The sequence below is a fragment of the Rhamphochromis sp. 'chilingali' genome (assembly GCF_963969265.1).
Source record: "Rhamphochromis sp. 'chilingali' genome assembly, chromosome: 18".
In the NCBI taxonomy this organism is placed as follows: Eukaryota; Metazoa; Chordata; class Actinopteri; order Cichliformes; family Cichlidae; genus Rhamphochromis; species Rhamphochromis sp. 'chilingali'.
The window spans coordinates 18,434,309-18,459,139 of record NC_137945.1 but is presented as its reverse complement, the minus strand read 5'-3'; the positions used below and the strand labels follow the sequence as shown (position 1 = coordinate 18,459,139).

The window sequence follows — 24,831 nt, the reverse complement described above, 5'->3', positions numbered from 1 at the left end:
CAGGTCTCAAAGTAATATTCTTAATGAGGACAGAAGGCTCTGATTTTATGCTGATCCTCAGCCAGCCATTCCTCTCAGTCACCCAAGACTTAACAATTGGCACTAAAAGGGCACAGGGGCTAAGAACTGTTTCTTGCTATGTCACATAAATGCACAAGTGGTATAATTGGTTTGCGCACACTGGCACAGTCTTCTGTGCTTAAGAAGTCAGAATTATTCACGCGATGCCTGTTTTCAGTCAGATTATTAACGAATAGACTATTTTCCAGTGGTTGCTTTTATTACTAACCTAATGAAATCAAGCCTTGTTTTTTGTTTTACTCTAGCACATTAATATTTTTCCCTGGAGTATGCTACCTGTCAGTTTCGCTACTATAAATGATACTATCATGTATGGAAACAGTACTTAATGCACCACTGCAGCTCAGCAATAGAGCGGGCAGGACCTACACACAGCTGTGATGGGAGTACAAGGAGGGCACCAAGACAGCACGCTGATTACAGAGCATGCACAAAGAGAGCTTTAATCTCTTGTAGAAAATGAAAACCACAACAGTAAAAACAATGAACACTGTCATTTTTGACAATTTAATTAAAATAAGTCATGAAAGCTTTGGTTTATGCACAGCGCCTGTTCGTTATTCCAGATTAATATCTTCTGTCCTTAAAGTCGGTGATTTGAGTTGTCCATAAGAGACACCAGCTGTCTGCAGTACAAAGACACAGCCATGCATTACACTGGAGGAATATGAGGGAGGAAATAGATTGCTCCCATGGTGAGCTTTAATGAAAATCTACAGAATGTAAGGTTTAGTTATATTAAATCTCTGATTTAATGCAACGGAGAGACAAACCAGTCGATGAATCTTGAACAAAAATCTATGGGAAAATTTTATGTCACTGAATGTGGCAGTTCTTGTGACATATTCCACCCCTTCCCCCCAAAAGCCAGTCATCTGCAGAACCTAGAAGCACTAGCCAATCATCTTGGCGTCGTGAAGCACTCTACATGCACAGTAGAAGTTCAACCTATGGGGCAAAAAAGCTTTTTGAACCTTATTGTGATGGAAAGTCACCAAGACTATTAATTGTTTCTTAGCAGAGTTTACTGGTGACTCTACATGGACAGCTTTTTCTCTCCCAGTTATAATGAAAACTGCCGTTATGGCTCCGTCAAGGGCTAAGAGTGGCAAGACTAGCTTTTAAGGGATGCTAAATGAACTATAAAATGAGAGCTTCAGTCTTAGGTCGACACTTTATTTTACTAAAGTTCTCTCACTGGACACCTGAGTGATTTGACACGTTGTTGTATGTTTGATGTTTTTATATTAAAATGCCACGAGATTCTAAATTCTATAACACTAAAGGCTTGACAGCAAATCGGTTTATCTCTGTCACAGTTGCCTAATGGAACCACTCACTGAGTAGCACTTATTGTGACTTTTGTGAAACTGACACAGATCCTACACACTCTCTCTCTCTCCCATTATTCCTTTCTGTTTCTGTTTGTGCTTTCAAAAACCTCCCTTTGTCTATATAGTATTAAAAACAAAATCTAAAGCCAGACATTGTTTTAAGCTACATTTTCAAGCCCCTTAACCAAAAGCTTATTTTTCATTTGTATAGATTTAGATGGGTTATAAATTGGTGTTAGGGAATAAACAAATGCTTTCCATTGACACTTTCAAAGCTCTGGGTGGTCTTTGGCTGTCACTGTTTTTGTCTAATGATCAACATAACAGAGAGCATTTATGCATACTGGACACTTTAGTGGGTACGCCTTGCTAGGTCTATGTTGGACCTCCTTTTCCCTTCAGAACAGTCTTAATTCTTCATGGCTTCAACAAGGTACTGGAAACAGTCCCCATTTTGCTCCATGTTGATATGATAGCGTCACACAAGCACTATTTTACCACATTACCTAGAAGTGCTCTATTTGATTGAGAGGCCAAAATGTTCCAAGAAAATATCCCACTCTACACCACCAGCAGCAACCTGAACCATAAATACAAGGTAGGATGGATCCATGCTTTTATTTTGTTTACGCCAAATTCTAACCCTACCATCTGAATGTTGTGGCAGAAATCAAGACTCGTCAGACCAGGCATCGTTTTTCCAGTCTTTGTCCTGCTGTGCTCTTCTGCTGCTGTAGCCCATCTACATCAAGCTTCAACCTGTTGTGTCTTTTGAGATGCTCTTCTGCATACTTTGGTTGTAACAAAGGGTTTTTTGAGTTACTGTTGCCCGTCTTCTGTGGTCAGAGCCTCAGTTGTGTGCCTGATATAACCATATTAATAATAGCCGCTCTTAGTGACATCAGAAAGAGCCAAAAGTATCAAAACTTGTAGAAACTTTGGCTTCTATATGTTGATCCATTGATCAACATCCATCCATCGCATCCATCGGTATAACAGTATATATGGGAGAAAAAATAACCCTGAATTACCCAGCGGTTTTAGATGCATTGCAGATCCCCCTTAAAGAACTTGAATATATAATAAAAACGTCTGTAGTGTTTCATACAAGTTATTAACAAAAGAAGACATTGGCCATGGACATATTTGAGTTAAGCACCCATAATCTTTGTTTTTGAGTTTCATGTACAGGGGTTCCAGAAATCATGCTTAATGAGCAATTAGAGCCAAAAAAATGCTTTCATTTGGAACCACTCCTCGAACATCACACTGGATCAGCTTCTCCCATGTGGATTAGTGGTTTGTAACCTCAGACAGGGTCCAAAGAAATCTTAATACACAACCTAACACCATGACACTAGATGTTTTGAAAACTGTGTTTACTTGACAACATGGGCTATTTTCTCACACCGCTTTGTATTTTGCATGTGCAATCGCGTGAGGCTGAAGGGAAGGAGAGCAATCAATGATGGACACAGGGAATGAAGTATGGAAGTTGGGAGGGAGAGAAAACAAGTAAAGGTCTGGCAGGAGTTTGGAAGAAAATGCAGCTGGTGGAAGAATGAGTCTGTCCAAGTTTTTGTATTTTTTTCCCCCCAGATCTCTGTCACCCTTTTGCTTCCAGTGCAGTCCCATCCCCCTTCAAAAGCTTAGTGTGTGTGTAAATGTGGTTCCATACATACCGCTATTCATGTTTGTATGTGTGGTTAGCAGATCTTGGTATTAAAGCTCAGTGACCCTGGAAGACAAGTAGGCCAGTACTCTCCCTCATTCATGCTCTGTCATTTATCTGTGTCTGATTGGCCCACTTTTTTCTCATTGCAGCATTTTGTTGTAGCAGACTTGTTACCTTTTCATCCCATGTATAAGAGGAACACATAAACGATGCTTTACTTACTTTAAAGCTTTTGGTAGATGGGCTAAATGGAATGGGTCTCAGTATTTTTCCTTTGTTAAAACAGAGCTTTTTTGATTTTCCTTATTTTCTGTCATGACTCTTATAATCATTAATGCTCAAGTTATAAAAATAACAACATCAATGAACGTGCAAGTAATCTTTGATCTTAAAAATGCTCTAATGTTGAGTTTCAGGAAGTTTTTTCGAACCCTTTCTCCCAGTGATGTCAGTGAGAGTAGAGAGGGCCCATTATGGTCGCCACATTGGTTGTTTTGTGAGCCAACTGTGACATCACCACAGCCCTGCCACCATTTATACAGCCACCGAGGGCGCTCCAGACTTGCCGCTGTGAGCACAGAGGCCCCACCCACCTCCCGTTGAAACCTTCTGTTTGAGAGGGGCATCCAGTCAGATGAAAGCTGGCTAATAAGGAAGGTGAAGGATATAAAAGAGCTGGTTTCAAATAGTGGATGAAGCGAGTGTCTTTGTAAAGATCCACTTTGAGTTAAATAAGGTTTATTTTGAACTGTGAGTGAAGCAAAGCTACATTATTAGAGTCTAAGAATTATTCTGGAAATGAGCGTAATAGATTTCTTTCAAATCTGTAAAGCCCATCTTTGCTCTCACAATAGCTTTAACTCATCATATCAGAGATTCCACAAGTTGTTGTAAATATTCTTTCTGGTGAATACTGACTTGACAGCGTCACTTCCTTTCTTCGGAGTCGTCAGCTGCATTTTCATGCTGTAAATCTTTTTTGTCTGCCATGTCCCAAAGGGCTTCTTTTGGATTCAGATTCTGGACTAAACTCATTGCCTTGTGAAATTTATGACACCGGTGTGAGGAAAACAGTTTTCCTTTCAAGCTGTAGTACAATTTAATATTAAAAGTAGTAATTTCAAGATGGTAAAGAAGTGAGAAGGTGATGCAACTTCTATTTAAACGCAAAACCATGATGATTGGTATTAAGGGGCTCATAATTTGCCACATAAATATTTCGCTCACCATTAATCACCACTTCCACCATCTTGTATTAATCTTATATTAATGTTTTGTTCTGCACTGTTTCCACTGAAAGTTATGAAGTGTACTTCCTATAAGAGGGCTGGGGGCATGGGGCGCACCAAATTAGGCTTTGTTAGTCAAACATGTTTGAAGAGAGCACGGGTCATCTTGTCTTAGCCGTCGCTCAACAGCTGATTTAGAGCTTTTATAGTAAAAAGACTTTTGTTAGAGAAAAAATACTCTAATGTGAAATGTGACCTATGACACCATACTGATACTGGCTAAAAATACTTTATCCCATGCAATACATGTTTTTTTAACCATAGTGTAGTGGTTAACACATTCAGTTAACACACAAAGGACTTGTGTCTCCTCCCTGCTTCAAGACGGGCCTAAATATTTATGCCAAATCACTAATATAGATCCATCTACTGTTGCGACCCCTTAGAAACAAGAGACCAGCCAAAGGAAGCTTTTTTAAAAGCATATTTTAAAGAACATGTGTGTTATATTTAAGATGCACAATCAAATGAACCCAGCAGCATAGATCTATGCCCAACTGTAAAAATGTTTTCAGAGCAACAGCTCAACACAGAATCAAATCTGCAAAAAAAAACAACAAATTCATCTTTCCACTGTAAATGCGTTCATTTATATGCAACATGCACTTTTATATAACAAACGATATTGTTGCGCTATATTTTCAAATAACTGAAGAACAGTTGAATGACATCATGATAGTGGAGTGTTTCTGAGGTCATGCTTACCTTTTTGTTTTTTCTCTTTCTGCCATCTCTATAAGTCCTTGAGCCATCTTGAATTACATTATTGATGATATTGATTTTTATTTATTTATTTATTTTTACTGACTGTGCAGAATTGATTTGATTAATTTGGATGATGGGTCTCGTATATTTAATGATGCCTAACTTGAAAAATGAAGGCAAGGAAAACTAGCTTTAAGTGTGATACATTTTTATTAAATTTCCTGTGGTAAAGGCTCTCTGACAGTGGTATTTTTCTCTGTGTGAGTGTGTGAACATATCGTTAGTGTAAGAATTTACAGATTTACAGGCAATGAAAACAAGTCTGTTACTGTGAATATAAATATACTGAGAAATAATAAAAATGTCAAGGTAGAGGCTGAGAAATCAGCTCATTTAGGAACATATATAACATATAACGATTTAGAGAGGAAATACTTTTCATGCAACTGAAAATGGTTTCCAGCTCAAATGTCACACTGTCATTTTTAGTGATAATTAATACGCCAAATGTCCAATTTCCCAGCAGGCCTGTGTGTGGCCTTGGAAGGAAAAAAACTAGAACCTTTGAGTGTATCTGTCTCTTTGTATGTTCAGACATAAGTCTTTGAATGATTAAGATGAAAAAGTAATATCACATGGCCAACATCAAAGAGAGCCGCAGGGAAGGTTGTGCCTTCAAAGTCAAATTCATTACTCACTGCTGAACATTGATGAGTTATCATTTGATTGAGCTGCAGCATTTGGGTTTTTTTTTCCCTTGAGTCATAACTAGATACGCACATGCACTCATCTGCGTCATCAGCCGACACAATTTTTGTTTTTTTAATAGTTTTTCTCTTCCTTTTGAGAATTTTCCAAACATTCCCTCAGATGTTCTGGTTCAATTTGCTCTCTGTAGCAGTAATAACAACAAAAATAATGATTGATAACACAGACCATGCTGGTTTAGCTGAGGTGTTTCTCTTTCGAGCACTAATGTGATTTTCCTGCCGTGTGTGTGTAATTTTTTCGGAGTGTATATGTGCTCGCCTGTGTTCTTGGCTTACTTGCTTGTGTGTAAGCCACTACTTTCCCACGTTGTGGAGTCGAGTCTCCCACAGGCATCCCTCCACGTCCCCCTCTCTCTCTTCTCCCTTTCTTTTCTTTCCCTTTCTTCTTCTCTCCTTCTCTCCTTCAGTCTCACTCCTCTCTCTCTTTCTTACTCCTCTTTCTGTTCTTCTCTGCACCTGTATTCAGTGCTTCAGCCCCAGCTGCTCCCGTCTCAGCTCTGCGCTTTTGGCTGGAGCCCATGTTGCACTTGGCATGTCCTCTGAGACCCTGGGGCCACACTTGACGTGTGAGGGCCAGACAGGCCCCCGCCCAGGGAAGGCCCCTGTGGCCAGAAGTTGAGAGCAGACGAATGAGAGGAGGCCTGTGGGCTGGAGAAAGACCTGCTGGAATTCTGGGAGTAATATGCTGACTCATTCTTAGGCCTGCTGAGCAAGACATTAAGAAAATTCAAGACAAAAAAGGGAAAAAAGGGAGGAGAATTTAAAAAAGAAGCAATGTGTAACTGTAACAGATATGTTATCTTTAATCATTTTGAAAAGAAATTCATGGGGAAAAGCTGTAATGCCAAGTGAGTCATGTTGTTACACAACATGATTGTGACATTTGTTCAGATGCTTTGGATTGAGCTGTAATGTCAACAAACTCCAGGAACCTGTAACAGAAGTCTAACTTGTGAGTGTATAAAATGTTTTTAAACCCTAATCTGTGGCACAATCAGCCAAATATTTATACATTTTATCAAGTTTCATTGGTGAGTCGTGAAGTGTTGAAGTCAAAGTTATGCCTCTCCCACTCATTTCTTGTTAACTTGAACTAATCTCTCGGAAATGTTACCAAGATGGTTGCCAAATGGCTCGAATTTCTTCTAGGAGACCTTTGTGATGCTGTAAGTAATGAACGAATGTTTTTATTGAACACTGTAAAACAATTATCAGTGTTAATCTTAATGAAGTCTTCAAGTTAGATTTTATTGTTGGTTCTTAATTACATAGGCACTTGATGCAGTTTCCATCAGTTATGGTAAAATTGGAATTTCCAAAGTAATAACATCTTGGAACAAGGCAGGAGTCGATGAAGAATTTAAAAGTAAGAGCATGTTTGTCACTACGTCAAACAGTTGGCCACAACTGTCCACAGTGAATTGTTTTTGACTAAGAAGGTACTTACGGTTACTCCCATGTTTCCCCAAGAGATCACCAACGTGGATGGATCCTAATATTTAATTTGGCACAGGTTTTGACGCCAGTTGCTCTTCCTCACCAAACCCAACCATTTATTCGAGCTACTGGCACTAGCACAGTAACTTTTTAAAAAATGTGTCTCCTCCCTATCTTAAACTGGGGAACTTTTGCAAGTAAGGTGAATTTTTAATGATGACACGGTGGAGCCACTGTAATTTTTGAGATTAAATCCCTGAAAAATATCTAATCCCCAAAAGGAACTGAAATAAAAATGAACTGAACTGAACTGAGGCCATGATCCCCATATTGTGAACCCCAACTCATATTGTGTATATGGTAAATTTCAGTATGTTGTTAGCATTGTGATGTTATCATTAGCTTAGTGCTCCACTGTTGGAAGCTGCTAGCATGGCAGCTCTTTGTGTTGTTGTACTGTACGACACTAGATAATAAATTAATGATAACATAAGGCCTTGATACCTTTTCATTTAATAACGTGCATGTGTGCAGTTTGTTGAGACAGAAACTGCAAAAGTTTCCATTGCACGCTGATTTTCCTGTCCAGCATCATCAAGCTTCTTGGGTTTCCCCAAATTCCCACACGCACCCAATCAGTTATTTGGACTATGACACCAAGTGGGATGTTGCTCTATAGAAATGTGAACACAGAAAAAAGGAAAGCTGTATATCTCTAAAGGCAGTTTCAGTTTTCTACAACCAGTCGTTGTACAAGACAAAGATGTCACTGTATTTACTTAGTATAGATATAAAAGGTTACGAAAAAATTAAATACAGTTTGGGAACCAGACTCGAGTCAAGACCCATTTCCATAAATCTTAACTGCTCCTATCCATTTGTGTCGACCACATATGGTGTCTGTATGTCCTCATGAGTATAAGTGTAAATTGGCAGAGAAGAAAGTGAACAGCGCGGCGGATATTAAAAAAAAACGTCTCTCTTCTCTTATTAGTTTTCCCACTATTTCTCTTTCCTTGTCCTCAGTCCAGCAGACGTTCTCAGCCCTTCTCCTACTGACCCGGGAGGGGGGTATCACACACGCAGACCTCTAAATCTGCTCAGTGACAGCTCAGTCCCACTCTGTCAGGACCCAAAGAAAGAGAGAATAATCTATGTTTGGGGCAAGAAGAAAGAAGAGAGGATATATGTCCCTGCGCTTTGTTTTGCATGCCTGAGCTGAGATTCAATAGCACTGCATTTTTCAAGTGGTTGGCCAACAGGCTATTGTGTAGTAATTGACCCTGATGAAGTAGTGGGCCTTTAATTTGGAAATGGTGTAAACGGTGAGAATTGATAACTTGGCTCATTATGTTAGAGCCAGTTCTTTCCCTAGCATCTGTTTTTAAAGCGGATGTAAACCTTCGCTTAAGGTTAAGGCGACATATTGATCGTTTAATGTCCTTTAATGTGCACTCCTGATCTGCCATATTTTGCACTACTAGTTTCGTGATACATCTTCTCTTCTTGCTAATGTTTTTTTGTGGGTTTTTTTTTTAAATTCCAGGTACCATTATCCTGTTCCTAAGATCTTCTATGTGCAGCTGTCTGTAGGGAGTCATGAGTTTATTGGTGAGGGACGCACTCGCCAAGCAGCCAGACACAACGCTGCCATGAAGGCCCTGCAAGCCCTCCGCAATGAACCCATCCCTGAGCGGCCACCACAGGTAAACACGCGGAAACACATAAAAACAGAAAGGTTACAATAACATTGCATATTTCCCAATGTTTAACCTGCACTTACTAAGTTCTACTGACTTCTGACTGAGTCTTATTGACTTACGGACAATTTTGGACAACCAAACTTGTGAATGTGATAACTTGAGAACAAGTTGATGGAAGATTTTTAATTCATTCCATAGATGCATCTACTGAAAGTCTCAGACAAGTTCCACTCTCAGTGACCTCGACCTCAAGGTCATAGGTCAGAGGTCATGTTTTCAGAAAATCTTCTGAATGTGATAACTCAAGAAGGAAGTCACCTAGGATTGGTAAATGGACTGGTTCTCATATAGGGCTCCTCTTCTCTGAGAATTCAGAGCGATTTTATGCAACTTGCCTCATTCACCCATTCATACAAGCACTTTTTTTCTACACTTTTCCTATGTAAGTGCTTTCGAACATTCACACACCGATGCACGCTCCGGATGCATCAGAGAACAACTTGGGGTTTGTATTTTACCCAAGAATATTTGAAAATCGATACTACTGGTGCATCGAATGGAAGGCTGATGGGTAGCATCTGAACATTCTGTGATTGTCTTACCTGGATGACCGAGCATGCATCAAGACAGTTGTACTGCCAGGTACACGCACAGAAAATCATGTTAACTGTTGACATCCAGAGTCCATCCAGGACCTCATAGATTTGAAACAGATTCAGAAATTCCTCTACAAATAGTGACGTAGTTCTCAGAGTTCATATTGAAATTGTTGAAAGCGACATTGAACTTTACTTTGATTTGGTTCAGAAGTAGGATTGACTAGAGTTCAATGACTGGACAGTAGTCCTGTTGGTCTCGTCACTTTTTCTGAGAAAGTGTTTTCATTATCCAGTGTACTTTCTTTACAGTCTTTATCCTTATTCTGGGGAGTGTACACACATGGAGTTGGCTCGTACTTATATTTGGGCATGTTGAAATACACTGAAAAAGAATTGAAACTAGTGGTGTTCAGTACCATGAGTTTCCTACTAAACCGATACCAAATAAAAGCCCTGGCTGCTATTCATGATATAAATCTGATACCTGTTCTGCACAACAAGTATCACTGTCAGTATCAACGTGACGGGTATTGCTTTCACCTAGTGTAGCAGGACCTACTACAAAGGCAGTTTTGAGTACTTTAGTGGGTCTTTGAATGACTCTCTGGAGGTCTGGATGGATTTTAACATATAGATTCACAAAACCTTGCAGCTTTGAGAATCCTCAAGTTATAAATATTTCTTCTGCATCAAAGTAATCCAGTGGTAGCTGTCAGTCCATCCGATTATAGACAACTTAAGGGGAACATTCGGTTAAACTGGCAAATGTAATTTTCTAAAATGTACACAAATACAACACAAATCAACAGAATTCAGCTTTGAGAGCTTTGTACATGCTTTCCAGCACCCACGAGCACACAGTCTTGGACATCTTATGGCTGCTTTTTAAGCTTTGGCAAAGCTAATAAACACTTAGATTGTTCCTCTGTTCTTTGGAGCCTCATCTGCAGCTTTCATCCTACCCACTGTTATAAACGCCTTCATTAATTAAAGGTGGAAGGATTTTTTCTTTATTTTGATTTGGTGTTGCTTAGAGGATGCCTCTAAATCATGTTTTGTAATATTTCTGCAGTTGCTAAGATGATTGCATATTCACCTTTCATCAGATTGAATCCAGATTCACCTCAGCTCTAATTACTCCAATGTATAATTTAAGCCCTGCAATCTCCATAGTTTTAGTTTGCACCTGGCACAGGGTTATTTTCTCTTCCCCTGTTTCTTTTTTCTTGTGCTTTTCTTTCTGCCTACTCCCAGTGTCATTGTACCTTTCCAGAGTTTCCCTCGGGCATAGCTGTTAACTGTTGTTATCATCTCCCACCGGAAATCAAATTACCCCATATCCTCACAGCCTGGCATCGCTGATGGTTATTCAAAACGCTTTGGCTCTTCTCACTTGCCTGCCTTGCTGTCTTGTGGCGTCGGCCTCCATAAATGAGCTCTTTGTTTGCTGCTGCTTCTGAGTCTTGATTTACAAATTGAGGAACATTCTGTCTACAGTATACGTCTTTCATTCTGTCTCTGCATGAGTCTGTGTGATCCTACATGTGTAAGTGGGCGCCCTCCGGCATAAAATGTTTCTTTTCACCACGGGCTGTCAAACCTTTATTTTGAGGAAGACCGCAGGTAAATATCAATGACACTGTAATTATACTGTTTATACACCAGTGGGGCAACAAGATATATTCCCGGGAATCATAAAACACCTGCAATTTTAATGATTAAATGCTTAAATGAATGACTATATCCCCACTAGTGAGTTTAGCTTTGAGCTAGCCTTCGTTTCTTTATACTGTGGTGGGAAATTGGGAAATAGGTGCAGTGACCTATTAGAACATGCAAACATGCAGGCCTGAACTCTCTTAGAAAAGCTATCTTGTCATTTCTTTAAAGGCACAGTAAGTAATTTTTTTAGTTTCTTAATAGAAAAAACAGATACTATACTCATAAATATATGTTACCATATAAGTTACCTCTTTCAAAAAAATGATGCATTCTCATAAACGTACTAGCCTCGAACCATGACAGAGACTCCACTGTGACTGTAGACCTCTCTCCTGACTCCCTCCATACATATTGACAGTGATGATTGGCCTGATGACTGTTCTTTTGTCCTCCACTTTATCAGTTTCCTCACATTTTTTTTAAGGAGATACTGCACAACATCCTGGAGTTGGGACAAGTGTTTGGTTAGAAGTTATTTGTTGGTGCAAAAAGACATGGGAAGAGGAAGTGTTTTTTGCATCAGGCTGCTCATAACAAATTGTTTCTTTGCTAAATTGTATGTTATGTGTAGATGCACATGCACTCATTCTTCCTTTGATTTAGGTACCAAATTAATTACACCTGAATGATCCATAGGTCAATGTTAAGCGTCTTAACAAACAAAATATTCTCTGAATAGGTCAGGTAAATTGTAAAAGCAGGTAATGTCCAAAGAAAAACTTTGAATTCGTCAAGACTGCTTTCAAAAATTACAAGAAAGCCTGGCTCCTTGAAACAAAGTTTAAAGAAATAATAGCTAGGGCAAGATTTTTGCACAGTTCTGTATATGCATGTTGCTCTGGGAAAAGTTAAAAGCTCAAGGTGCAAGCTCTGTGAAACAAACAAGCTTGCCTTTAATTTTACTGAATTTCATTTTCATCCTCTGGGAGCCCCTTCTTCCTATCCTTCGATGATCCCTTTTAAAATCAGTTGACCTAAATATAAAAATGAAATGTTTTTCTTCTTTTCATTGACAATAGCTACTTCAAGGTGATTGTTAATATCTGAGAGTTCTGTATGGGTTCTTCTTATACTTATATTTATATACTATTATATAAATAGATGAATTGCTGGAATCAGAGTTAGCCCTCTATTTGTCTTTGTCACTGGAAGGTTGCCAGGTCTGCTTAGTCATTCTGGTTTGCACCCAAACTTATCGAGCAGCTTGTTAATGCAGCTTTGAGATTAATTTATGCTATTAATCAAATATATCAGTGAAACAGAAACATGTGATCATGATAAATATGAATCCAAATTAGAACTGAAATGAGAGCAGTGGGAAAAAAATGAGATGTGCTCTGAGTCACTTTCAAGTTTCTCTCATGTCCGTGTCTATACAGGGCATTAAGCACATTAGATATGTATTGTATAGTATAGCAGTGCTTATTTATTAGTTAGCCATAGTTGTGACAAATAAAAAATAAATACCAAACAAATCATTGTCACCACCTTTTATTTTTTTTAAACCTAACCAGCTCTCTAAAGTTCTCTTGAGGGAGTAAAACTGTGTCTTTAAAATGCTATTAATAATAATAATGGCATAAAAAAAGCATTAAATTGCCTTAAATTAAATTCTGATCCATTTTAAATGTTTTTTGTTTGTGTAGAGGGGGAATAAGTAGCATCATTGTGTGCTACTTATGCCCTCTCTACATATTTAGATCACGGGATGAGTGTCCATCCTTAAGGCCATGTTATTTTTTAACAGCCTTTACTCCAATCAGCAGCAAGTTAGCTTTGTTTTGTTTTCACATTAAATTTATTTCACATTTCTGTTCTGAAACTTAATTAATACTATGTAACAAAACTGTTGCTGTTTCAGCCTCAAGTTTAGTCCTCATTCTGTTTGAAAGGTCTAAAAAAGACTTTTTTACCTGCTTGCAGGTATAAACAATTTTCTACAGTTTACAAGTTCTTTCTCTTATCCCTGAGTTGAGTTCACACTGCTATGTCTCCAGTTGCTAGTCCCCGACCAATTGGCAAGTAGTTGCTGAAAGTTGCTGGCAATTGCTAGGCAGCAACAGCTGATTCATAAACCTGTGACCTTGTTTTTATGTTTATGATCAATATCACACTAATGTTACTGTGTGATTAATGCCAATCTAAGTGTCTTAGACCAAAATAGAATATGGCGTATATCTCAGCATAAGTTAGTCACACATGCCTCTTACCATCTGTATGTCTTTAACCCAGTGGGGTAGGTGCAGTAGGACTCCTTCCTGTGAATTTTAAGAGACCTCACAGTGTTAGTCATGTGCCATCAGGTCATGTACTGAGGCAGGAAAAGGAAAGGAGTCCAAAGGGAAAGACTGCAGTCATTCAGAGTTAATCAGACAAAAAGTGAGACGGCTACATTCATCAACAGATAGCACCAAAAAACCCCTTGTTGTGTGCCTGGTGACGTGATATCTGTGTTGCAAACTAGGTTTTATCATCAGCAGAGGATACTGTGATGACAAATTGAAAGATTTCAATTCAAACATTAATGGGAACGAATTTAAGAATTACTGTAAGTTGCTCTTATCACTAGCTTCGTAATTTCAACTGTAAGTTCAACCCAGAGCCGTCATATGTTAAGTCCAGAATTGCTTCATAGGTTAATTAGTTTTTGCTTTTGTGGGAGACAGAAAATAGTTTTAATTTTTAACGGTGAAATGTCATCGAGCCTGTCTCTTAGATATAAATGTGTGATTCTCCCCGTGAGCGCTGATCCTTTGATCTTAAGCTTTTCTTGTTCTCTAGTTTGTTTTAAGGAGGACACAGTTTACGATGTTCACAAATTATAACTGATAATTTAAGCTGGAACAGTTTTTCACTATAAAAATTTCAAATTTAATAGAAAATCAATTTAAGAGGCCTTCCAGTGCAGACAGAGGACCACCAGTCGTGTCCATGTAACCAAGTTTTTAATTCCATATCAGATAAGGATTGTCTCCAGAATACAGACAAGCTTCTCGTTGTGGCAGGTTGGCCGACGTCCACACTGCTGGTGTGCAGTTCAGTATTGTCCATGTTTGATGACATGTCAAACATTGAGTCACTGTTCATTGGAAATTGTGAAAATAAAAAATAAAAAATTCGTTATCATTTTACCATTGTATCAAATGATAGACCTTTGTTAAACATTTCCCTCTTTCGAATCTTGTATTTGTTTTCCAGAATCCAGAGGAAAAGGGGGAGACGGAGGAAGGCGCTGATGCCAGTAAATCAGAGATCAGCCTGGTCTATGAAATTGCCCTCAAGAGGAACTTGTCTGTTAATTTTGAGGTGAGAACGATATGAGAAATACCCACAAGGATATGTTCGTGCAATGTTATTATTATTGGTACCAAGGGGAATTGCAAGTTATGATCTTCCTTGAAGTAATTTCAGAAGGAATGCAGAATGAAGATAAACTGTGCAGTGAGATGATGTGTAAATAGTCGTGGTGTCCGGGGTTTATGTAATGTCAAAATGTGGGAAGTGTTTCTAAAATTGTTTTCATCAGTAGCCGTGTGAAAAGATAACATGCTGGAATTTGAAGGAGTCACGGTGGGAATCCTTCATTAATAATGCATTTTTTTATTATTATAAGGACGGACGTTTCCTTTACTTATGCGTCAGTGAGCTCTGTTATCTTAGTGAGACACATTACATATGAGAGTGTGTTTCAGTGCGGTTATGGAATTGATTAAGCATGTGGGAATGGATTCAGTGGTGTGGTGTTGTGACTGGTGACTCAGCTTAGCTGGTGCTAATCGAGTACAAACCCCTAAAAGACACTTTACTTTATTAAATCACATTTCAATCTAGACACCCATCCCTGCCCAGAAGGCAAAACGGTTACACAGCACAAGACTGCAGAGCTTTGTTCCATTATTTGAGTGCTGTGCTCTCTGAGTAGGCTTTATTTGTACAAACTTACTGTTAAATTTAACTATGATGACAAAATCACACCATTCAAAACTCTGCCTCTTAACTCGTTTGTTTTATGCTTAACTAACTTAAATTCGGTTCCTGAGTCAAGCTCATTGTACTGACTTTACATTGTATCTGATTGTTAATAGACTCATTTAATAAGGCTTTAAAACCAGGCTTATTTATGAATGAACTTTACTTACTAGCATCATCTGCTAAACCAAGCTTCAATATGTTATCAGAATTCTGCCTTTTGCCATTAAAACAGGGATTACATGTGTTTCTGAAAACCTGAGTAAAGGCACTTGGTAATTCTGTGCATTTGGCTCACTTTTGGTTTTACAGTTAAGGATGTGTAATCATTGTATTCAGGGATTTTCGTTTTTGTGAAGTACATTGTCTGTCATGTCTAATGCCACCTCAGGATGGGCTTTCTTGGCATACAGTAGTTTCTGTTTCTTAATCACGGCTGCTTCTGGGAAAAGCTTTTTGCATCAGCTGGTAAAACCCGACATCCAAAACTTAAAACATTGTTCCCCTCACATGGTCCACTGGATATGACCAGGATTAAGTTCCTTACTAGCTTTGCCCGACAAGATTCCTTTGGATTCTACAGGGAATCCTACCACATCTTTTCTAACCATTAGAGTCACAACACAACTTTTTTTTTTTAGTCCATGAAATCTAGTGTGTCCTTGTATGACCCTCTGGTTCAGTGCTCCTTGGCTTTCACCATATCTCAGCTGACTCGTCCAATATTCTCTCCCTCATCGCTCCCCACTTCTTCTTCTGCACTCAGCAAGGTGCCAAAAACAAGAGAGGCTCAGTTTACAATGTGTGCCCCCTCCCTTCCTCCACAGAGTTCCTCCCTTCCACCTCTCTTACATCAGTCCCAAAATTACAGAGGGCAGTTCCTCACAGACACTAGGGGATGTGAAGATGGGCTGAGAGGAAATGAACTGTAAGGAGAGGAAGGGAGGTAAAATCTTCTCACTGTGTTTACTTTGCTTGTTAATAAGAGTTTACACAACAGTGGAAAAATTATCTGCGAAGCTATCCAATCCTCCCTTTTTCCTTCCACCTTTCAACTTCTTTGTTAACAAAATGTATTTACTCACTAGGGTATGGAATGGCTACCCTGTGAGTCCTACCTTGCGTTTAACCAGAGGAATTACACTTACCTTCCTGGAATTGCTATTAATAATTTCATCCAGCTAAGTCTGGATTGACATGATTCATTATCTGTTATGTCTTTGTCACTGGCAGCAGTCATTTCACTTTCATTTTCAGTCCCTCCAAACTGGAGGCTGAGAGCAGCAGTTTTTAAAAGAAGAACATAGCCACATTCCTCCGAGCGGTCTCTCCTCTGCTCACTGTCAGTCTGGAGACAGACTGTTCATTACTGCTGTCTGATGAGCAGTAAATCAGTAAATATTCTCCATGTGCTTTCTCTCACAACACTTATTCTCTTTCACCATCTCCCTACATTTCTGTCAACAGTTCATTTTCTTTGACTATTTCACAAGTTACGAGTTGTGTGCGCTTTTTGACAGCAGCGTTTAGCTTGGTTTGTTTGGTCTACCCTCTACTGTAAAAGGATATCATTATTTAAATCAGAGGGATCAGGTTCATTTTTTTTTCTGCGCTACATCAAGCAAATGTTGAAGTGTCAGATGGCAACAAACAGTAATCAACAAATTATTTATTTTTAAATAAATGAATAATAAATAATTGGAAAAGCATGTGATTACATATAACAAGGCATTTGAATCAAGCGGCAACCTCTAGGGATTAAACATTAATGCAGAAATACAAAACTTTTCAGTCCCTCCAGTGGCCTCCTGATAGCTACCCCCCACCCCTCCCATCACAGACTCCCATTTGTCTTTGGTAATTCAATGTTGAACGTCTTTGTTTTATTTTCAGCCATGAAAATAAAACAAAGACAAATGGCCACACACATTTAAAAAAGAAGAAGAAAAAAATACTTTAAAAAGGGGAAATCAAAGAAATAAGTAAATGAAGGGAAAAAAGAAACATCCGTCCATCAATTTTCTTAACTGCTTATCCAGTTGCTGGAGCTGCCATTTGGCGATGAATGGAAAGAGGACTGAAAAGAAAACCCGGATACAGTTAATCGAGTTGAATCACTTTACAATAGAGTTACCTTCTATTTGTGTCACTTACATGTGAGAATTAAATTATCCTGAAGCACTTGAACCCCATTTTCCTTATAAAAAGACAATCATATTCTCACTAGTTTACATTTTTCGGTAACACACTGATGAAGTGTCACTAAGTAAAAGGATAAACTACTAATGAAATTGTGAATGTAACCCAATTATTTAAGAATTACACAATAAGATATCACACTCAGTACTTTGTTTGAGAAACAAAAATAGAGAGCACTTTTTGATGGATCTCCCCTCATTAAGAAGTAATTTGTTAAACTGCCGCTAAATTAAACGATTGTTCCACTGACAAGTTGACTTGAACCGGCAATTTTCTTCAGAGTAGTCACTGGTGGCAAGACTGTTAGCGTTTGATCTGTTAAGATTGACGGCAGTCTTTCTAGACGTGGAACTCCATAAACCAACATACTAGATAATAATTAAAGATAAAACTAAAGAAAAATTATAAGCACAGAGATTGAAATCTATCCTCTCCCTCTCCTTGCATAACATACATTTCTCTTTCCCTCATAGCTTTCATTTCTCTTGAGCAGATTCACTTTAATCCCCACTCTTAGATGCAGTATGTTCTCGCTCTGCCAGTATGCTGTGGTTGGAGATCAAGTGTGAATTACTAAATTACTTGTTTTTATGGATTTCATTTTGCACACTTAGTCCATTAAATTCCAACTAAGTTGACAAAGTTTAGCTTTATGTCTTTCCTCTTTACTGAATCTTCTTTGATGCACACCCTCGTCTAACACACATAGATGCGTCCCACATAAAACAGTAATGGTCATCTCTCATGTGAATGCCTTTCACAGAAACCATGTTTTCACATCAGCTCATCCCTGCCCTTACTGTTGCATGAAATTACCCGTGAGTCACTGTTAGCGAGTGTCTGCTTTCCCATCCCTCTGCAGCGATGAGGGTCGTTGCCACCCTGAGAGCCAGTTGGCTCATTTAATCCCCCCGTCAGGCAATATCAAACAGATGTCAGCATCAAAGAGGAACCAATCTATAAATCACGGCTTGTGTGTTGGATCGGAGGCTCCTTTTCCAAGGAGGACACAAGAGAAGAGGGTCCGAGCCAAGAACCACCCATCTTACAAGAATCAGCTTCCCTCAGGGCTTGTCCATCCACCACTCATCACAAAAGAGCCTTTCTTCCCTTTACCAGTCCCTACTATTGTCCTACCCTGCTCCCATAGCCTCCTCTTCTAGAGTACCTGAGTTCTCGCATGCTCAAATCCTCAGACTGCTCAGGGTATTAATGTCTCCACGCGGAGCTGGAGACATGATTGAATAAGAACAAATAAAGAGACAAGAATAGATGGGATTTTTAAAAAAAATTCAACATTGAATTACCAAAGGTTTCCTGTATACAATCTGATCCTTGTCATTAGGTGGCAGACGGGTGTGTTTGTCTATTTGTTTGCATGTATGTGTGTCTGACTGTGCGTGTAAATGAATGGAAGTGCTGAAATCCCATCGGTGTGGCGCAGATCCCGTGTCGTCTGCCAGGAGACTGACTGCAGCTTGTCTGCCGCCATCGTGTGCCAAGAGTAGGTGACATTGAATGCGTAGATATATACGCATTGTCTCATACTTTTTGTTGACTTGCCATATGTCCATGTAGGCCACATTTGATCTCGTTCTTCCCATTGGTGACTTTATGTTTTCAATTTAAACAGCACAGATGAATTATAAGCAAGTGGAACACTTCTGGAGGGCTCATGCTCCGGTATTTGTGTGAGTCTGTCACTCTGAAAAACCCACAAAAACACCTTCCTGAATGACAAAGAGGATGAATGTAGTTACAGAACATTGACTTTTCTCTGTTAATTAATGTAACTGCTGTACACATTCAAAACAAGAAATAGTAGATTTCTCACCAAGAGTTAGATGTAAAGATCAATGCCCCTGTAAGATGTGTAAATGCTAAATGGACTAGTTCTATCTGCTTTTTCTACTGCTCTACCTCCTGAGCTACAGCCATCCCCAAAAAAGAGTGAAACATTTAACTTGGCTCTGTCCAATAGTGACAAATTCTGCCTGCCAAAACCAGCTCATTAATTAATTGATGTCATACCTAATTTAATCAGTATGAAAACCAAAATATTGTCTCTTTCTTTTAAGTTTTCTGTTTATGGAGATTATGTGCCAGAACATTTCTTGACCGAGTCTCTGCTTATTCACTAAATGTTAAAGACTTGATGTTCGGTGTGATTAACAAGGAGACACAGAAGGTTTGAGTGACAATAGAACTGAGAAGAGGTTAAAAGGTTTCCTGTCTTGCACATCTGATTATTTGTTACAACAGCATCAAAGACTTGTCTTTTACATATAGGTCCTTAGGTATTTGTAAAAATATGCTAAAGGTGAATTGACAGTCACTTTTGAGCCCTGTTCCCTTGTTTAATCATGTCATACTAACCAGATAAAAAGTCATTATTGAACTTGCATTTGGTAACTGTTAAAGATAAACCTTCAATAATAAAACTCTACGAGTGACAAGTCCCCAATCTGGTACTTCTGAAAAACAAGCACTGACCATCTTGGCAACACCCAAAGATCTGAAAGACTGCAGAAGACAACTTAAGGAGATGATTGCAGAATATTTTCAGTGTTTATGAAAACCCCTTGATCGCATCTAGCCAAGTTAAGAACACTGTCGAGGAGGCAAGCTTATCGTTGTCAAAGTGGATTTCTCACCCCAACCGGTCGCAGCAGATGGCCGCCCCTCCCTGAGCCTGGTTCTGCCGGAGGTTTCTTCCTGTTAAAAGGGAGTTTTTCCTTCCCACTGTTGCCAAAGTGCTTGCTCATAGGGGGTCATATGATTGTTGGGTTTTTTTCTCTGTATCTATGAAGCACCTTGAGGCGACTTATGTTGTGATTTGGCGCTATATAAATAAAATTGAATTGAATTGAATTGAATTGAATTGAATTGAATTGAATTGAATTGGATGAGTAAATAAATGGATAATGGCCCCAGAGTTTCTCAGGGCAAAGAAATAGGATATTCCTGAATTGACCGAGTCAGCCACCGGATGTCAACCCAAGATTTATATTTAATTTGTATTTAATACTTTAATACCTGATTTATATTTAATACTTTTTATTTATTAAATGCAAAACTGAAGACAAAGAGACCCACAAACAAGACACAAGTGAAGATGGCTACAATAAAGGCCTAGCAGACCGTTGCAAAAGAGGAAACAGCATTAGGTGATGTCAAAGGGCTCCAGACTTCAGACGTTAAGTCATAGATTTTACAGTAATTTAGGGCTTTTAATGGTGTCGTTGAACTTCTCTCTTTCTAAGGTAAAGTGACTGTAGAGCATGCAGTACATCTTTTATTACTTTAAAAATATGAATTGGGTGCACAAGTTTATTTATTTATTTCGGATTTTCTGTAATCCACACAGGGTCAGAAGTAGACATACATAGTCAGATATGTACCCGCCCCCAGTAAGTTTTGGTTAAATGTCACTTAGCAAGTTGGACCTTGACTAGATACTTTTAGTAACCATCAACAAGCTTCTGGCATAGTTCTGTCTGGACATTTGACGACTCTTCTTGGCAGAATTGGCAGAGTTCATTTAAATTGGTTTAGTTTCCTGGCACGTGCCCTGCTTTGAAGCATAGTCCACAAACTTTCAAAAGGGTTGAGGTCGAGGCTGGAACGCCGTTAGAGAAGCTCAATTTTAGCCATCTTTATCCATTCCAAAACCAGTTTTGATGTGGGTTTGGGATCGTTGCAGGAACAGCTATCTAGTTAATTTGATTTGAGGTGAAGTTGAAGAATTTGAGGTTGTCCTTTTCTTGATTATTCCATCCACTTTTTTGCAATATACCAATACAAGTGGCAACAAAACAGCCCTGGAGCATGATGGTTCCACTACCATTCTTGCCAGCTGGTACATTGCTCTTAAATTTTGAAAGCGTCACCTTTACTCCTCCAAACATCCTCTTGTCATTGTGGTCAAATCTACTGCCATCATAGCTCAGTCTTTGTCTCGTCTGACTATAAAACCTTTCATCCAGACCTTTGCAAAGTGGTGACACATCTGAATAACTTGTATTTATGTATTTTTTTTTTTTTTTAAATTTATGATGATCTTGGAATCTGCAGTTGTTTAGAAAATGGCTCCCAACTTGTATAAATCTCCAGTTCTTAGAACTACTGAGTTGCCTGGACTTTCCCATTGTTCTAAGTATTGGTCAATCTAATGAGTGCTGTACAACAACTTCTTTTTATGCGGAAAGAAGAAAAGCTACCAGTTGTAGTCAATCATGATCACAAACAGTAAGTTAGTAGGGCTTAGCCTTGTTAAAAGATTTAATAAGTGGATTTGTATTTTTACTCGGTTGTATATCGCATTTGTATTCTATTTTTATCCTATTGTATATACTATTTTATTTTATTCTACTCTAGTCTGTACAGTTTTGCACAGTATCTTATTCTTATTGTATTCCTGTGTTCTCTAATTTTTGGTATATAACTTTGCACTGTCCACTTTCTGCTGTGACAAAACAAATTTCCCACGTGTGGGACTAATAAAGATTATCTTATCTCATCTTATCTTATTTAAGTGAGTGTATGCATATGTTTATGTTTATTAGAGAAATAACTTTAGCAACCAATTCTTCTTTTTTAATGTCATTAAAGATGTGTGCTGTACAATCATTCCATCCTAGAAAAAGAACTTTTTCGATAAGGCCAGAATTACTGTGACATTCACATCCAGGATCAGTATATGTGAAGTTCTGTATAAAAATGAATAAAAATGGCTGTAATTCCTTTATGCAGTACTTTTGTTAAGTCTCCTGAAGTAAGGCTGAAAGTCAGTCACATGTTGATTGTTTGATTCAAAATCTATTGCAAAAATGTTATTATCTAGATATTTATGGCCCTAAATACACATTTCACTGTTAATCCATTTCTATTTCCTCAAAGTGACATAATCTTAGCTGAGTGCGGCCGGTGATGTGCGACGTCATCGTCAGCACTATGCCTTAAAAAACTAAATCTGACTCGGGATGCTTCCAGTCCCACTGAATGTTGTAACATACAAGAAGCTGCCATGTTACATTTCCCTTTTCTGGTGATGAGCAAGACCAGAGTTAGATCCCTAGTGTGGGAGTAAGTTTGCCTGATGTCTTGGACAGCTAGTGCTTCAAGGCTTCACTACAGCGCACATGCTAACCTACTGTATACTTGAATTCCTTGTGCAGGACTGCCCACAGGCTGACAGGTTAACAGTGATGGGAAACATGGGGGCCAGTGTATCCTCTGTTAAGAAAATGTTGGAGTCAGTTGAGTAGGAAGAGAAAAGAAGTGATCATGTATGTGATAAAAGGTGTTAGTTGCATTAAAACTATGCGTGTCTGCTCTGAGTTTTCTGTTTTACTTGTGGCCATAGTTGTATGTGTGGTATCTATCTAAACATTCACTAACTGATTTCTATTTGTTTAGTTTTCATGCACAGGACTTGCCTTGTCACTTGAGTTTAATTGAACTAAAATCTTTGTTTTTTTGGGTGTCGTGTAGATTGAAGAGGGGGTATGGACACATTATCCTTTGTTTCCCCAAAGGTCTGGTATTAGTCTGTGTTGATGTGTGAAGTATTTGAGGAATGCTCTAGGTTCCGCTTATCAGTTTAATCTGTTTTATCGGTCACTGAGTTCAAATCAACTGTTGCTAGATTGCATCTGATTACTACAATTTGTGCTGTCTGCACCGCAAATTAAGCTCAAAAGAAGAAAATCAGGAGAGAGCGTGGGAGGGGGCTGAAAAAATCCAAAGCAGCACACAGCTGCTGCAGCAAAAAACCCAAAAAAAGCAAGGAAAGCAAGGGAGAAAGCCATCGAGCTAGGAACCGATCCACGTTCACCGAACATGTAGAGCTGGACTCAGTAAGTGTGTGAAACTTAATTCTTCCTCCAGCATGTTTTCCTATATAAGAACCCCACCTGCTACACACACACATCCACACACTCGCACACTGTGGTTGGACTTGAAGTAGATGTGATTGCAGAAGCATGACCTAACGCCAGCCGGTGTTTGTTTTAGGTCTCCCAGGTGACCAGAGGCTAGAGGAAGGAAACTGAGCCTTCATCACTAGAGACTGTCATCTAGGAACATGTTACTTTTCATATGTGTGTTTGTGCGTCAGTGTTGTTCAGTTTGGAGTGTTTTGTATATGGATAACACACCCACATGTGGGTGGGTAGCAGTGTGTGACCATTGAGAGCAGATGTTTTGGACCACCTGGTGTAGTTGCTCACAGAGAGCTCTGCACACACTCCTTTATACATATTCCACACAGGAGAAAAACCCCACACATATATAAATTCAGATTTTGTACTATCATTTTTATTTAATTTCTCTTTTATGAAAAAAAACCCCTCCCATCTGTGTTTCTCCAAAAACCTTTCCAGGTGTTGAAGGAGAGTGGGCCCCCACACATGAAAAGCTTCCTGACCCGTGTCACCGTGGGGGAGTTCTCTGCCGAGGGTGAGGGCAACAGCAAGAAGCTGTCCAAGAAACGTGCCGCTCTGTCCATCCTGCAGGACCTGAAGAAGCTTCCCTCCATACCCACTGTGGAAAAACCCAAGACACACTACAAGAAACGAACCAAGACCATCCTCAAGGTACTTTAATAAAGTGAACCAACACACACACACAGGGATGCATGGCAGAATAAATGATTATGGTTATTACAAGAGATCATCACTGGCTTTTTTTCCTTGTAGACAGGACCAGATTATGGACAGGGCATGAACCCGATCAGCCGTCTAGCCCAGATCCAGCAGGCCAAAAAGGAGAAGGAGCCCGAGTACCTGCTGCTCTCAGAGAGAGGGATGCCCCGACGTCGGGAGTTCATCATGCAGGTACATTCCTGGTCACAGAATATGCTACTACAAGAAAAGACATTCCCAACTATATGATGTCCTGCAAATACTAGACCACTTTCTCATATTAAAGTAGGAATTAACAGCAGACCGTACACAAAGAACACATTGTACTCATCAAACCCACCTTGTCTCAGTCAACTAAGTCCACTTTCCAATTTGCGCTTCTGAATGTTAGATGTTTAGCAAATTAGGCTTTTATTTTTAATGATGTCACTGTTACTAATAAACTGGATTTTATCCTTCTAACAAAACCCTGGCTTGATAAGAGTGATTGAACAGCTGATTGAAATATCGACGACTAATTGTAGTTTTGAATGCTGCATGCGTGCGAGCAGGAGGTGGTGTGATCGTTGTATAGAATCATTTTTAGCTGCAAATTTTTGCCATTTGACAGTTAACTGAGTTTTGAATATAATCAGTTTATTGGCGTGTTTTTGGATGATATTACTGACCCACATATACAAATGTTTTAGACTTTGCTATCTCTG

At 39.0% G+C, this 24,831-nt stretch overlaps 1 protein-coding gene across 1 annotated transcript in view; it reads left to right on the top strand.

The window, feature by feature from the left end:
- Positions 1 to 24,831, top strand: part of stau2 (staufen double-stranded RNA binding protein 2) — a 102,672-nt gene that overhangs the window by 13,116 nt on the left and 64,725 nt on the right. The window contains exons 6-9 of the mRNA XM_080865409.1: positions 8,838 to 8,997; positions 14,514 to 14,621; positions 23,867 to 24,079; positions 24,182 to 24,319. Of these exons, the coding sequence (XP_080721535.1) occupies positions 8,838 to 8,997; positions 14,514 to 14,621; positions 23,867 to 24,079; positions 24,182 to 24,319 (619 nt within the window). The remainder of the gene's footprint in view (positions 1 to 8,837; positions 8,998 to 14,513; positions 14,622 to 23,866; positions 24,080 to 24,181; positions 24,320 to 24,831) is intronic.